Genomic DNA, 15911 nt, shown 5'->3' with positions numbered 1-15911 from the left:
ATTCTTTTATATACTTAGTTTGGGGAACAAAATTCACCTGGTGCTAGAGAAATCAAAGAAGGTGCATTGCTGGGCATTGCACAGTCAGAATCCCACTGCCAAAAAACCCCTCTTCCCAATAACTGTCTACTGCACTTGTTGGGGTCATCTGGAAAGGATCTCTGAACTTGATCTCAGAGTCTGGGAGGAAGCCATTGAGTGGGATTTAAAGATCAAAAACAGAATTGGGAATTTAATAATAATAATAATAATAATAATAATAAATAATAATTTTTTATTTATACCCCGCCCTTCCTGGTTCAGAAAACCCGGCTCAGGGCAGCTAACAACAAATTTAAAACACTTAATTGTAGAAGCAGCATAAAATACAGTATAAAAACATGAATAACAATAAAATTCAAAGTTCAGAAATCAGTTTGGGGGAAATCCATCTAATAAGCATTAGTCACCAGGGCTAGCTGGCTGAATTAGTCCTACTTGGGCCAGCGAGGAGGCCAGGGGAGAATTAGCTGTGGGGTCTCAGAGCACATAATCTTCATAAAAGGGGAGGGAAGAGAAGGGAAATAAGTCAGGCTGAATTCAAATTAAAGGCCAGGTGAAATAGCTGTCTTAGAGGCACGACGGAAGGAGGTTAAATCCTGAAGGGCCCTAGTCTCATGGGACAGAGCATTCCACCAGGTTGGAGCCATCACTGAAAAGGCCCTGGCCCTGGTGGAGGATAGTCTGACTTCCTTAGGGCCTGGGACCTCTAAACTATGGTTATTCATGGACCTTAAGGTCCTCTGCGGGGCATACTAGGAGAGGCGGTCCTGTAAATACGAGGGCCCTAAGCCACAAAGGGCTTTAAAGGTCAAAACCGGTACCTTGAACCTGACCCTATACTCCACCGGGAGCCAGTGCAACAGGTAAAGCACTGGGTGAATATGATCCCATGGCAGGGACCCCATGAGGAGCCTCACTGCAGCATTCTGCACCCACTGGCGTTTGTAGAACAGTTTCAAGGCAGCCCTGCGTAGAGTGAATTACAGTAGTCAAGCCTGGAGGTGACCGTCGCATGGATCACTGTGGCCAGATCGGGGTGGGAAATTGGAAGTGGAAATGGACTGGAAGTCAGTGCTGATGAGAGAGCACTGGTGTAACATGATCAAAACATCTAATCTTGCAGGCTTATTCGGGACCAATTGAAGTTTCTGGAACATTTTCAAAGGCATCCTGTGTACAATGCATGGTGGTTATCCAAATGGGTGGTTACCAAAGCACATGAGTAACAGAAGCAAAGGCTATTTTGGTCTAGGCAGAGCATGAACACTGGGGACTTCCCTGTACACAGGCAACATGGCTGGAGGCTGGTTCAAGCATGAAGTTATGTCCAGTACGGAAATCTCTTGCAGCTGTTTGAAAGTGGCTGAGATGTTCCTACTTGTGAGAACTGATTTAGACATTGCATAGACTAAGCTAATGAAATGCTGAGCTGAGATGTCGTGTTTGTGGGTTGTTCTTTTAAAAAATCTGTCTACAAACATAAAGTGTCCTTGTTGTTGCTTGTGATTTTTGCTGTTCTTTGATAGTCAACGAGTACAATTTGCAGCACCTAATCACAGTATAGTAGGTGCAGGATTTCTCTAGTGACCTGTCCAAAATGAACCCCCTTTAGGAATTATTGGAGGTACTTGGTGTATGTTTCCAACCTTTCGCTGACTGCTTTTGTTGTCCCCTTGTTACCTCTAGCCTCTTATTTTACTACTATTTTTGATGAGTGCGCAAAGGAATTTCCTCTGGGTTGAGGTCATGTGCAACAGTGTGCGTTAGACAAAGCCACCTGCTTTGTTTGGTGCCCTGACATCCCTTCCTTGGTGCTGTTGCCATCAGAGGCTTACTGAAGCATATCCAGTGTCTGCAGAAATGGGGCAGCTGTTGTAAAAAATGGAAAGGAGTTATTTTAGGGCAGGAGTGCTCTGTGTAAGGTTGCGAGCTGGCTGTTTTTGAACTGGACTGAGGGGGTTCTCCTAGGTCATTCTCAGACTGGCAACAGCCAAAATGTGCATGTATTTAACTGAATTACCATGCACAACCGAACAATGGCAGACTCCATAAGATGAGCCCTGTTGGATTTATTTATTGATTTCTACCCCACGTTTCCTCCAAGAAGCTCAAAGCAGTATTTATGGTCCTCCCTTCCACATTTTACCCTCACAAAACCCCTGTGAGGTAAGTTAAGCTGAGAGGTGGTGACTGGCCCAAAGTCATCCAGTGAGCTTCATAACTGAGTGGGAATTTGAACCCTGGCCTCCCAGGTCCTAGCCCAACACTTCTTCCTACATGTGGTGATTGGCTTGTTAAATTTAATGCTTGGTCATATGTACATGTATTCACCATTAAGTGTGCATGGGATTGTAGCCTTTGTTTGCTGTGTGTTGATTTGTCAAATGTTTATCAGGGTGAAGAAAGTTGACATTCTTAATCAGCCCTGAGACTTTTTCTGAATGTTGGCTGCAGCATAGTTTATGTGAAAAGCTTATTAAGATGGCTTAAGATGTTAGAGCCTACTGAGGTCATGGAGTTAGTCTATTCCATCTCCTCTCCACACCCTCATACCTACCAAAAGGAAAAAAAGTCTCATGGAGATTCTTCTTATTCATCTGAGAGACACTGTACTGGCAAGTGGGTTGATAGATGGAATTATTTTTCTGGCACAATCAGATAATTGCACAGATACAAACTGTTCAAAGCACACCCACATGAAAAACGGTATCTTCTAGCAATGGGTTTAAATTACGGTAAGCCTGTAACTTCTTATAGCACCTTGCAGAGAATTCATGGCAAATACTGGCACCCAGATCCAGGATTGTTACAGTTGAAGCCAGTGTCCTAACTTTGAGTCATCTCCACACTATACAGTACATGGAAATACATTGGTATTTATGAATATTTCATGCCTTTTCTGTACTTGCGTTTCTCATGAAGTTGATGCTGAAATGTACTGAATCAGCAGTAGATGCATGTTTCCCATAAGCAACTGTATTTGGTCATAGGGAGAGACAGATAGAGGCTCTTTAAACTTGTGCATGAAGAAAATAGCTTTCTACTTGTGGAAAAGATTCCCAATGTTCTTCTGCTTGCACAAGTGGTTACACAACATCTTGCACAAGCAGAAGCCTGAAAACTGCTGTACAGTCTATGTAGTTTAATGCTCTGTAAACTCCTTTGAGTGTTTGCAGAACTGTGCTGGTAGCTATTTTCACTGCACTCATGGTTCTTTCATGTCTTTGGGAATTAGTTTGATGCTAGAATATATTACTCTCTCTATATTGTACAGTCTATGTGTAGGTAAATAAGCAGCCTAAAGTTAAGCTAAAAAGAAACTAATAGCTCCTGAGCCATCAGAACCCTTCTATTTCATATTACCTTGGTTGTTGAATGCCCTGGAACTCAGACATTTTGGCTCCTGAACACCACAAACCTGGAAGTGATTGTTCCAGTTTGCAAATGTTCTTTTGGAACCCGAATGTCCAGTGGGGCTTCCGCAGCTTCTGAATGGCTGCAGGAGCTTCCTGCAGCCAATCAGAAGCCGAAATTTGGTTTTTGAACGTTTTGGAAGTCGAACGGACTTCCGGAACAGATTCCGTTTGACTTCCAAGATACAACTGTACTGTAATACATTTTTATCTGACAATTAATACTACGGATATTAAATTCTTCCACTATTTCATATCAACTTAAATTAAATATGGGTAATAACTACCCAAGTCACATTATGCATTTATTTTATTGCTAGCTTGTCACAGCAGGTAAGGGAGAGGGAACTTTAGGATCAGCAAAGCAAACTCATTCAAAATAGAGTCCATGAACTGTGGCCACAACAAAGAGTGATGAGTTAGTGAAAGTGGCAGATGCAAAACTGTCATTCTCCACATCCCAGAGGGATTGACTAGCAATGCGCAGACCTTGGTTGGCCTGTTGGCCCAGAAAGACGTTACACACCAGCTTGTAGCGAGGTGGGATCAGCTCTTTGATTCTGTTCCGGATGAGGTCTGACAGGTTCTTGGCCACCTGCCCGCTGTTTGCAGGGTTATACTTGGCATCCCCTAGGTAGGTGGCTAGGACAGATTCAAGAACATGCTGCACTTGGGAGGCATTAAATTTGCAGCCTTCATCTGGCTTCGTCTTGTAGCTATTTTCATAGTGCGTCTCCCGCATGGGCTCAAAGAGTGGTAACCCAGAGAAACTCACTCGGCCGCAATGCATCCAGGGTCCAATGGAGAGCCGCCTTCCCCCAGCAGCCAGCGAGTTCCTCCTGCTGGGAAAGGGGGCATTGAGGATGCTCATGATGGAGCTTCTCCGGGATGGTGGAAAGGGGGCTTTCCCTTCTTCGATACTCTGCAAGCAAAGTAGTGGCTTGGGTGCCATATCTGTTGACTGGGAGTGCAGGGGGGGAGAGAGTGGCCCTGCCTTCGGATTGCCAGAGTCCGTGCCCTCTGAGGACATCATCTGGTTTAGAGTTTCCTGGGACAGTACCTGAGGCCGCTCTGCCATGCCTAAGTGGTAATCAAGTGGTAATCAACTCCTGAGACACAAGGGAAAGAAAAACTAAATTACATTGATACATTACTGCTCACTAGGGCCACTGTACTCCCAGCAACCCATTTCTTTGTTCATCTGGACAAAAGTTTATTTACAGGTAAAAGGTAAAGGGACCCCTGACCATTAGGTCCAGTCGTGACCGACTCTGGGGTTGCGGCTCTCATCTCACTTTATTGGCCGAGGGAGCCGGTGTACAGCTTCCAGGTCATGTGGCCAGCATGACTAAGCCGCTTCAGGCGAACCAGAGCAGCGCATGGAAACGCCGTTTACCTTCCCGCCAGAGCGGTACCTCTTTATCTACTTGCACTTTGGCGTGCTTTCGAACTGCTAAGTTGGCAGGAGCTGGGACAGAGCAACGGGAGCTCACCCTGTCTCGGGGATTCGAGCCGCCGACCTTCTGATCGGCACGCCATAGGCTCTGTGGTTTAACCCACAGTGCCACCCGCGTCCCTGCCTTATTTACAGGAGCATTCCTCAAAAAGAAAATGTTGACTCCCTCCTTCAAACACCAGGCAAAACCAGCAACGTACAAATGTCTATGTGGCCAGAGTATCTGAGAATGTCATTGCATGACTTTATTCTGTTATTTTTGGATGCTTTTGGTTGCTATTTTAGGTTTGTTTTTAAGTTTGCATGTTTTTATTGAGATTTAGGCTTGATTTGTTTGGTTTACTGCCCTGGGAGGGGGGCACATTATTGGGCAAAAGGGCAGTGGATAAATATGTTAAGAAAGGACAGATGGATGAAAGAAAGGGATGGCGCTTGGGATAGAGGACGTGACTCCTTCCCTGGTCTACCTCATCCAGGCTCAGAGGCTGGATCCGTCCATCAAGGGAAAAGGTGTTGGGGAGGGGTGAGAGTGGTTCTAGGAAGCGGGGGTTGAAAGCAGGTCCTGCCCATTGCTTCTCTGGTTGAAACTTGCATCCCCAAACTGGCTGTTTTCTAGAATACTGGTGCAAGCCGAGTTCTAAGGAATTAGTCAATCGTTGCAGGAAATAGACCTTTAGCTCAAAAGGCTAAGAAGTAGTTTTGTTACTTTTAAAATTTACACATGAAAACTGAGATTTTCCAATAAGTTTGTAACTCCAGATTCTATGAGGCAAGAGTCTTAAGAAAAAAAACATCAAAGGAAGTGGAATAAATGGGTCATTGCCAGGAACATTAAAACCAAGAAGGAAGAGTGGAAAGAACAGCTGCAAAATTATTTCAGAGTCTTCTTCACTTCTTTTCTGTTGGGATTGGAAGCAATACATACTACAAACTGCCTGAAAGGGAGTGAGGGTGCATACTAGAGATCACATCTATGTAGGGATAAATTAAGACTTGATTTCCTTTCCTTTCTTTGCTATTTTTAAAAACCCAGTTTTAATTTTTATTATTATTTAATCCTATGATTTATTTGGCATAGAATATTTATAATAACATTTTTGTAGGACTGTAGGTGCCTTAAGCTCTTGGAGATAGAGCAGGTTAGGAAATTAAGTAAAACATGGCTAATTTGATTAGAAACAGCATCCTATCTTTTAAGGAAACGTTTACATGATAACAGCACAGATCTATTACTTGTTCAACTGACTTCCATATCCTTTATTCGAACAACCACAGAAAAACAAGAAAGGAATTATTTCCCATAGCCAATGATATTTTTCTAAAAAAAGAGGTGCCGGAATGCACATGAACACCTCCCTTGTTCTCTTATAATGGCAATGGCACCCACCTGACAGGTGCTGGAACTGAATTTGGGCAAGTTCTGGTTGAAAAAAAGCCCTGGGTCTTTCAACTGAAAGTAATGGAAGTATTCTCACAACCATCTGGTAACCTTTTGCATTTTAGGTCAGATTAACTAAACAGAACAGTATAAATCTCCCTCCTTCATTTTCAAATACTCATTAGGTGGAAAATAGGCACATGCTTAACCCCACCTGATACTGATTAAGCAAAAAGGATGACAAAAATGTGATTACAGGTAATTAATTCCCATTAAGTGATCTTGTGTGCACAGCACACACGAGTTCCAGAGCATGCGAGAAAATCATTGAAAACATCAGCGAAATATTTTGCTCAGTCAGCAAAAGGTGTGATTTATAGAGATGGACCACAGTGATGTTTGAGTCTGGCCTATCTTACCTGGAAGCAACGAAGCCTCACACAGAGGCCAGTGGGCTTGATAGAAGTTGAGTCCTGCTACATCCGTGGTCAAGAGATAGGCTGTAGAAGCTGTTTAATACCCTTCATCTTGCTAAAGCTTGCTCAGGCTTGTTGCAAGGACCTGCCAATGCCCTCGCCCCTACCTCCCTGCCTTATTCAGCTCCCTCCCCTCCCCTGGTAAATCATTGGCTGTTTAATGTGACAGTTCAATGGGGAGAGCCACCAAAGGCATTGCAGGAGGACTGGGCAGGCTGCCACCCGAAATACATGGTCTCCGTGGAGACTGTCTCACTCACATTATTTTTGCACAGATTAGAGTGTGTGTGTGTGTGGCAGTTAATGCCTCTATGCTTCATGGGGGGGGGGGCAGAGGAAATATTTGGTTATGGCCTAATGTCCCTTGTAGCCACTAAAGTGCTAGGCCAAGCTAATGGGGTTCTGTTCTCAGTCAAGGGGTCTCCATGAGGTCATACATTCTGACCCCATCTTTCCCTTCCTATTTGTGTCTATGGTTCATAGCTGAATATAGCTTGTTGTCCAAACTGGATGTGATATTAACTGCATGAACTTCAGCAGCCTTGGAACCTTGGGAGAGAGAGAGAGGAGATCTCTCCAGACTGGTGTTTGATTGAAGGTATATTCTTCAACATGTCCTTGACACAATGATAATGCATTAGTGGCAGGTTTATTCTGCTTTGCTGGTTTGTTCTGTGATGCTTCACCAATGCTATCCCATTATTGCTGTCTGGAGGAGCTGCACACGACTTAAGCAGGACAAAAGTAAACCAGCAGGAAGTTACAGGATATATAGTGAATGGAAACAAAGCCATACAACCTCAAAACCTCAAACAGCATTGAAAGTGGGATTGTGTATGACTGCCCAGGTAGCATCATGAGCACCGAATAATCATGAATGTGAAATTATGGAGGAGCCCAGGAACTCCTTCTCTTCCTGCCACACTCCTGAAAAAACTGTGCCCTCTTTGAAGTTGCTGTATGCATTTTAAGCGAACCTACCTTTGGCAATCAGGGAGGATTCCTATGGACAGCAAAGATCAGCTTCAGAGCATAGGATCTTTGTAGGCAGGGTGTGGTGGGGAAGTCAGTACCATGGCAGAGAGAGGAGTGTAGGTCTCTCTTTCCTTTCCACCACACAGTTATGAGGCTCCTCACACTTCCCATTGACTTGCGAATTGCATGAGCTTCATCCACACAATTAAAGTTTGACCCTCATTCTCACTGTAGTCCCAAGTCCTGCTATGTTGACAAAACACCGCCCCACAATGGGCTTATTTTGGAATTGCCAGTTGCAACAACTGGATTTCATTTATTTGCTCTCCTTTTCTTTAGTGTGCCTAATGGAAAGGAAAGAAGAAACTTAATAATAATATGTTTATTTTACAAGGTTTGTTACTGGTTCCAGAACAGCATGGCTCTTAAAGAAACCTACTGAGTGCCTTGTATTCCAGAAATAGTTTGTACTATTTGGTTAGTCAATACAGTGGTACGTCAGGTTAATAACTTAATTTGTTCTGGAGGTCCGTTCTTAACCTGAAACTGTTCTTAACCTGAGGTACCACTTTAGCTAATGGGGCCTCCCGCTGCCACTGTGCCGCCGCTGCGTGATTTCTCTTCTCATCCCGAAGCAAAGTTCTTAAACCAAGGTACTATTTCTGGGTTAGCAGAGTCTGTAACCTGAAGCGTCTGTAACCTGAAGCGTCTGTAACCTGCGGTACCACTGTATTACTTATTAGATAACATTAATTATAGCATAACTGCACACACACACACCAACACGGATGCCCATGTGTCCTACCATAAAGGGGACATTCCTCCATTTGAAGGGCTGGCAGAGTACAGTCCTCTATTTCAAGGGCTACCTGAGCCAAATTTGGTTTAAAGATAAGGAACCATAACAAGGGATAACAGTGGAAAGTAGGCACATAGGCCACACAGTTGGTGAGATGTATTTTCTTTTAAATATAAAGAAAATTACTGTATTATTTTTTTAAAAAATGCATCCATGCATATAAATTAGCACTGCAAATATTGTGCAAATCTGTGTCCCCTTTTCTTATGATGCATAGATTGCCACTCTGACACATACACACATTCCAAAATGAAATAGAAAAGTACATTGGCTGACTAAAGCTACTCAAAGCCGGATTAAATTTGTTGAGATGCCATCAACAGAGCCTTATGATCTAGCTACCAGCTGCACATGAATTCATGTAATGAAACCGTGACAGGCCCTATTGCTTAACTGCAAAGCAGCACCAGGAAGGGGTGATTTGGAGCAAATAAATAGCAGGGAGAAGGGGTGCTCAGTCCTGTCTGCTCCTTCACTGGTGAAACTCTATCTGAAGTGCATTTCCCCAGAAGGAAGAAGCCCATCATGGTTTTATTATTTACACATATACATGAAGAATGTGCCATTAAGTATACAGTTGGCTATGATCAAATGTCGAACCTATTCTTATGTTATCAGGTTGCCGTGGTTGCAGCTCCCCTGTGGCTCCATCAGTTCCAGTGATAGCTTTGGTTACCCTTCATCCAAGCACTTGCCATCCACTTCCTGCAAACAGTCAGTTCTGATCTATTGTCCAGCTAAAGGTGTTCACTGATGCCAGGTCAAATCTGACATTTAAGTAGAAGTCAAAAGGCATTTTCCACGTATCTCTTTTTAGAGGAAATATAGCAATGCGGGGGTCCAGCTGCGGTCAGGTGATTTCTGACTGACTGCTTTCTTTACCTGCATAATAAAACAATTTTGACATGAATAGCACTTAATTGCCAGGCAGAGAGTTATACAATTGGAAGTGTATTGCACACTTTGTTCTGGGGATAGGAGAGAGCAGTTTTTAACTTAGTCTGCGTACACATTACTGCTCACTCTGGTTCCAGTGCACTCTCACCACTGGTGTTCAAAGCCGGGGATACATGACATTCGCCACAATTCCTATATGTCATGTAGTTTCTTGAGAAATACTGCTGTTTGGTGTCACAGTGGTACCTTGGGTTACATATGCTTCAGGTTACAGACTAACCCGCTAACCCAGAAATAGTGCTTCAGGTTAAGAACTTTGCTTCAGGATGAGAACAGAAATTGTGCTCTGGCGGCGTGGCTGCAGTGCGAGGCCCCATTAGCTACAGTGGTTAAGAACAGTTTCAGGTTAAGTACAGACCTCCGGAACGAATTAAGTACTTAACCCGAGGTACCACTGTATTTCCCTCAAACCAGCTTCCATCTGATTTGGAAATGTAAGTCTTGTCCCCTTTGCAGTAAAGCTGAGGGGTGTACATTTGAGACAGCTGTTGCACATGTCAGATGACAGCTTCATAAATTCTAGGGTGGCGGAGTTGCAGGCGTGGGAAAACCAAACAGGTCCCTGATGTATCTCTGGCGCACACAGCAACATGCAAATGCAACTTGTACATCTCACTTAAGACATTAACTAGGCTTTAGTACCTTGGGCAGTAAACCTTAAGGATTTGATTAAAGAGCCTTCAGCCCCAGAAGGCCTTGTGGAGACCGACAGTCTCCAAAATATATTATTTCATCAGCATGAAACCTATGTAGGGCAGCTCCTCAGCTAAGGATAGGTTTAGGGTACTTACAAGTGGGGTTGCCCAGTGACTGTTTCAGAAATTGAGCCAGGCTCCTGCACTTTTAATATGACTTTCCTGATAAGGCTCCCATCCACAAACAGACCAACCTAGCTTCATTGATGGAACTACATAACCCCTGCCCATTGAAAAGTGCCTTAACAGATACAATGGACTGGCACTTCAGACCATTAGCCAGGCCAGTTAGTTTAAGGCAGTATTTGGCTTTGAATGAAAGCCTGAGGGAGTAGGTGTTAGCAGTATCTCATTCGCATCACAGGCGCAAAGTCCAAATGGGAGCTACCTCCTAAAAGTGACAAGGGCTGTTAACTAGGGCCACTTCTTATGTTTTATTTAACTTCTCACACTAGTCTGGTGATGCTGAAACAAGTCGCCTGTGTATGTAGAAGTGTGTGTCAGATAATATGACCCTTTCCCCATGTCACTGCTAGTTTCACCTCTCCTTGGGGCCAGATAGCACTGTGGCATGGATATGGGGAGTTATGATGTCATCTGCCCCTCCTCCCAAGTGGTATCCCTGCTTCAGACATTACTTCAGCTGTGGGACTGAATAATTAAGGACGTCCATTTTATTGCACACTCATTATGATGCTTTCAGGGTGATTCTGCTTTCATATGATTCTGCTTTCAATGCTATTCACGGCTGCAAAAGTTTTGGGGTGGTCATACTGCTTCATTTCCAATCAGTGCACATTCCGTAACTTCCTGCAGATGTTCTGGGTTTGTTGTCCCATTTTTACTGTGCTATAGGCCCTCTGGATAGCAATAATGTAGTAGCACTGGGAAAGTATTGCAGAACTAATAAAGTATCGCAGAGCTAATAAAGAGGAATAATAAAGAGTGGCTGGGGAAACCCAGCCAGATGGGTGGGGTATAAATAAAATAGTAACAACAACAACAACAACCTCTGACACTAATTCACATGTTGTGAAATATGCCCACAATAAAACATTGGCCTGGAGGGAACCACAGAAACAGTAACCACACCAATTAGGTACCGTAATTTAAGAATTGGCCCTTTGAGAGCAGGCAGGATGTTCAGTGTCAAAGGCCTTTGAAAAATTTGAGTGCCTGGCCAGGTATATGTTCTTAAGGATGTTGCTATGATCCTAAACATTTCCTCTCATCTTCCCCCACCCAATCTACACCTCTGCATTGGCCTGAGCTACTATTGACAGAAAGATAGTGCTGGAGTCTGTTATACGTGGATGTCATATGACCTCAACACATCACAATCTCTCTTTTTGTCACATGTGCACACACACATACATTCTGCGACAATGAAGCAATCATTTCTATATGCCTTCAGGAAATTATGCAAAAGACCTTAGCAACTCTGTGGCAAAGCAGAAACACTGAGGATACCAGATGCAGAGATGTGTCATTTTCATTTCGCTGACAGAGGAGCTGGCAGTCCTGTGACCTCCCCATGCCAAGGATGAGCTCCTGCCAAGTTTGAGCCGGTTCTGACCCCCCCCCCCAAAAAAAACCCATGCAGGCAGTTTCCCCAACACACAAAGGTCCAGTTTGCTTGCTTAAGACAGCCCCTGGAATGAGTCTATCCCCCTTTCCTTTTTTATTTAACCCCCGCCCTCTCATTTTTCCACATTCTCCAGCCTGTTTTGGCGTGTTGCTCCCTCTTTTTACAAAAGCCTTTCCCTTCAGGATTTCTGCGGTCCCTCCCAGAGCAGCTGGATTTCAGGGCCTGGGCAGCTGCTGTTGCCTGGCAATGAGCTATGTTGCTCCCCCCTTTTCTGGCCTTTCTCTGCATTCCTGCCTTGCAGCTGAGCGCCCAGCCAGCCGTGACTTCTCTCAGCTATATCTTTATCACAGACAGCCAGACCAAGGAAGCCCCCGCTGAGCCCCTGAGCGTGCCTGCTGCCCTGCTCTCCTAGGCCTGGTCCTGATCCTGATCCGGAGCCCATTCCCTAACTATGGCCTCTCCTTGCTCAGCTGTCCTGCTAGGGGATTCAGCTGCCTTTGCTGCTGCCCTCAGGACTCTCATCAACAACCCACAGTTCAGGTGAGCCAGCTGGAAGACCCAGCTAAGAGAGCCTGGGGATCAAGGTGGAGCTGGGAGTGAAGGCCGCAACAGGGAGGTAAACTGGAGAGCAGGTTTTAAGTTAGCTCTGCCAGGCTGTTGAGCTGGGAAGATTCATAATACTGGGTCACTGTGAAGAGAAGAAACAGACCCCACCCTGCTCCACTATCTGCCAATCTCTCTTGCAGATTTGGCTCGGGACTGTCAGGGAAGCGTTACATGTTTGTAAGCAGTACAGAAATACTGTGGTGAATGATACCGCATATGATGGTGTTATCTTGGATCCTCTGCTTTTAGGGATCATGAAAAGTGGGAGGGGATATCTGAAAAAGGTTTTAAAATTATCAAAGAAAGGAAAATTATCCTCTCACCCAGGTGCAAATAATCTGATGAGATATTTTTTGTATGCATTATTGTGGGAGAGGTTGGAACAGTTTGTTTTTAAATCACAGTTGTAAATTTTTTAGTGATAAGTCTATTGCTTTATCTTTTTGTAAACTGCTCTGATGTTTTTTTCTACAATCAAGTGGTATATTTTGTGTGTGAAATAAATAAGCAGATTAGAATACAAAATATGTTATTAAGGCATGGGTCAGCTGTTCCTATGAGCTTTTCTGTTGTTGTTTTTTCATGTGGAGATGATAGTAAAGGTGAAACCATATATACCAGAAGCACAGCATGAGTGATTGGCTGTGCATTATTGTGTCAGCTGGGAATGCTTTGGCTACCCAAAATATCATACAATACAGCCTTTACTTCACCAGTTTGATGCCCTCTAGATGTTTTGACCGTCAACTCCTATCACCCCCAGCCTGCTTGCAGTTCAGAACAACTGGAAGGTGCCAGGTTGACAAAACTGGTTCAATTGATGGGCACAGCAGAGCAATCCTACAAGGGGTTGGGGATGTATGGAGTGGCAGATTCCTACCTTTCATCCATTGCCCTGCCCAAGGTAAGGGCCCTGTCCATGCTAGGATCCCCATCATGGCACCATAGCACTCCACATTGGGTCTTTACACCTTGTTATCTGCCTCTTTCTGAGTCACAGCTTTGCCTTCTGTATGACACCAGAATCTATCTTTCATAAACAAGGGGGAGAAACACTGGTGTAGCCTTGAGCACAATTTACAGGCCAGGCCAGTGGCCTGTCCACACCAACATCTTGCTTTCAACAAATGTGGGATTATTTTGGCAACATGCTGCATGTCCTGCCGACCACTCTGATTAACAATAGTGTTGCTAGGTACTTAAAGGGTCACGAAACAGATCAGCAACAACCTTGCATGAATATTATAGGGTACCTTTAGACAAATGAAGCTGGTAGGTGGCTCAGGTCTAACCATCGCTGCACTTACATGCACATCCTGCATATTAAAAAGGCGGACCCTGCACAAAAGGACAGGAGATATGGGGGCCCGTACAAAAGACTCAGGGCTTCAGCCCCCTGTACCAAGAATGCCTTTGCTGTTTAACATCCACTGGATTTTCTGTGTTAATACTGATACTTGTTAGGTAATAGTTATTGAAGAGATGCATTATAAGCATCCTCTCCAAAGATGCTATCCTCTTGAGTGAAGTACTACTTACCGGGAACTTGGTACTTTAAGAGGTTCCATGTAATAGCTCTTAACTGCACGGAGAGCCTGTTATCTCTTGATTCCTGTTATGCAGTGCCTGAGCACACTCCCATTTCCCAACAGTGATGACTGGCCCTTCACAACCCGCTCCCGATCTATGTTTAGGGGTGCTACATCAGTGATGGCCAAACTTGGCCCTCCAGCTCTTTTGAGACTACAACTCCCATCATCCCTAGCTAACAGGACCAGTGGTCAGGGATGATGGGAATTGTAGTCCCAAAACAACTGGAGAGCCAAGTTTGGCCATCACTGTGCAACATGGACAACAACATTTTGAAACAATTAGCTGCTTTCACCTGTTTTATTGATAAAATTGAGCTTCTGTGTATATGTCATGTTACCTCATCTGTGCCTCAGATGATGGGCCCAGGACTGAAGCTAGGCTTCTCTCAAAGGATTCTCAGCCCTACTTCCTTGATTGCTTACTTGATATTGCATACAACATGAGCTGGGCATTAAACCTGTGAAAAATTGCAGCTTCAGTTTGTGCTAATGTCCTAATCTGTGAATGCTCTTCAGTCAGTGCTAATGCCCTAATCTGTTAATGCTGGTTGAGTAAAAGTTTGAGGATCAATGCATTAATTAGTTTCTTAGTATTACTTCATACGTTTAATTCAGCTTAGAACCGATAATCATTTTTTGTCCTCCAAGCCATCGGAAATGGCTGATACTTAAGCAGAATTTGAGGTGGAGATTTCCCTCCTTATTCAGTGTGGGTTGCCTTGCTTTTTGGAAATATCAAGATGTGTTTTTCTAAATGCTTTCCCTATCCGAATTGTGCTACTGGTACACTGGTCACATTGCATGATTTTCATCTGTAATAAACAGGATATTTTCCTATTACAATATCTAATTTAGAGGATTGCATCGGGGATTGCATGGGACAAGTGAAGATTCTTTTCCCATGAAGAATTTGGTCAGGATATAAGCGATTTTTCTAGGGGCTTACCATACAGAATTGCATTATGTGGTTACTGAATATAGAGGAGCCTGCCTCTACATTCTAGATGAAATTTCAGTTTTTATCAGTTTCTCATTTTTTCATACTTAATTTCAATCCATCATATTTCTGCATCACTTTGATATTTTTTTAAAAAGTCCCCCAAATTTGCAAGGAGATTTTAAGCAGATTGTATTTGTACATTGCAGTAGTGTTGATGAGGAGCTATCCCAACAGCATGTGAGGAGACCATTTTATTCCTCCACTGAGGGTCTTTCTAGAGCGATGGTTTGTTTGATTTTGCACAGTGTTGATTCCTATTTGTTCCTTGGGGATGCAGAGCCATTGCTGAATGAATACTGCATTTTCCTAGCTGTCAAACTATATTTTCTTGTCATTGAAAAGAATGATATTTTCTCCTCACCTGTTAACATGTCCACTGTGAATGAGAGTGCTGAATGGAATGTGCTCATGGGCGTAGCCAAGGGGGGAGGCAGGGAGGGGCAGCTGCCTCCCATAATCAATAAAAATCAATAGAAATACATAGCAAACTGGGGTTCTGCCCCCTAACAAAAGGCCTGCCCCCCCCAACAACGCTGGCTACGCCCATGAATGTGCTTGTGTGAATATTCCAGCCTCCTATGGATAGCACCTATGACTTAATTAGTTGCACATAGCATCATGGTGTATCATTATTATTACAATAACAATATCATCACCAATCATTATAACAAAAATTATACTAGTGCAATATCTTCTTTAGAGGTGTAATGCTTCCCACTAATAAAAAGACATTTAACAGAAGGCTGCCTCCTTTGGTCTACAGTAGTGGATGCTATTTTGTGGTACTTTCACTTTATATTGATTTAGTTTACACTCCATCTTCAACAATGGAACATGTGTGTCCCCTGCTTTTACTTTCAGGTGTTGGTGTCCC

The 15911-nt window shown here is 43.7% G+C and overlaps 2 protein-coding genes across 5 annotated transcripts in view; one reads left to right on the top strand and one right to left on the bottom strand.

The window, feature by feature from the left end:
- Nucleotides 1–3788: 3788 nt before the first annotated feature.
- Nucleotides 3789–8536, bottom strand: DYNLT4 (dynein light chain Tctex-type 4; the record flags this gene model as incomplete). The annotated part of the gene is made up of 3 exons (XM_081010240.1): nt 3789–4553; nt 6709–6798; nt 8521–8536. 3 exons carry the CDS (start codon nt 8534–8536, stop codon nt 3826–3828), a joined length of 834 nt encoding a protein of 277 aa, XP_080866366.1. The 3' UTR covers nt 3789–3825.
- A 3372-nt stretch (nt 8537–11908) lies between these two features.
- The window catches only part of BTBD19 (BTB domain containing 19), a 69772-nt gene continuing 65769 nt past the window's right edge, over nt 11909–15911 (top strand). For all 4 annotated transcript variants that reach the window (XR_013987442.1, XR_013987443.1, XR_013987444.1 and 1 more), the window contains exon 1: nt 11909–12379. Coding sequence is in view for 1 of the 4 variants with exons in the window: in XM_081009547.1 (XP_080865673.1) it covers nt 12291–12379 (89 nt within the window). In the remaining 3 variants the exon portion in view is untranslated. The remainder of the gene's footprint in view (nt 12380–15911) is intronic.

The sequence above is a fragment of the Podarcis pityusensis genome (genome assembly GCF_964106645.2).
Source record: "Podarcis pityusensis genome assembly, chromosome: 6".
NCBI lineage: Eukaryota > Metazoa > Chordata > Lepidosauria > Squamata > Lacertidae > Podarcis > Podarcis pityusensis.
This window is presented reverse-complemented; position numbering and strand designations above follow the sequence as displayed.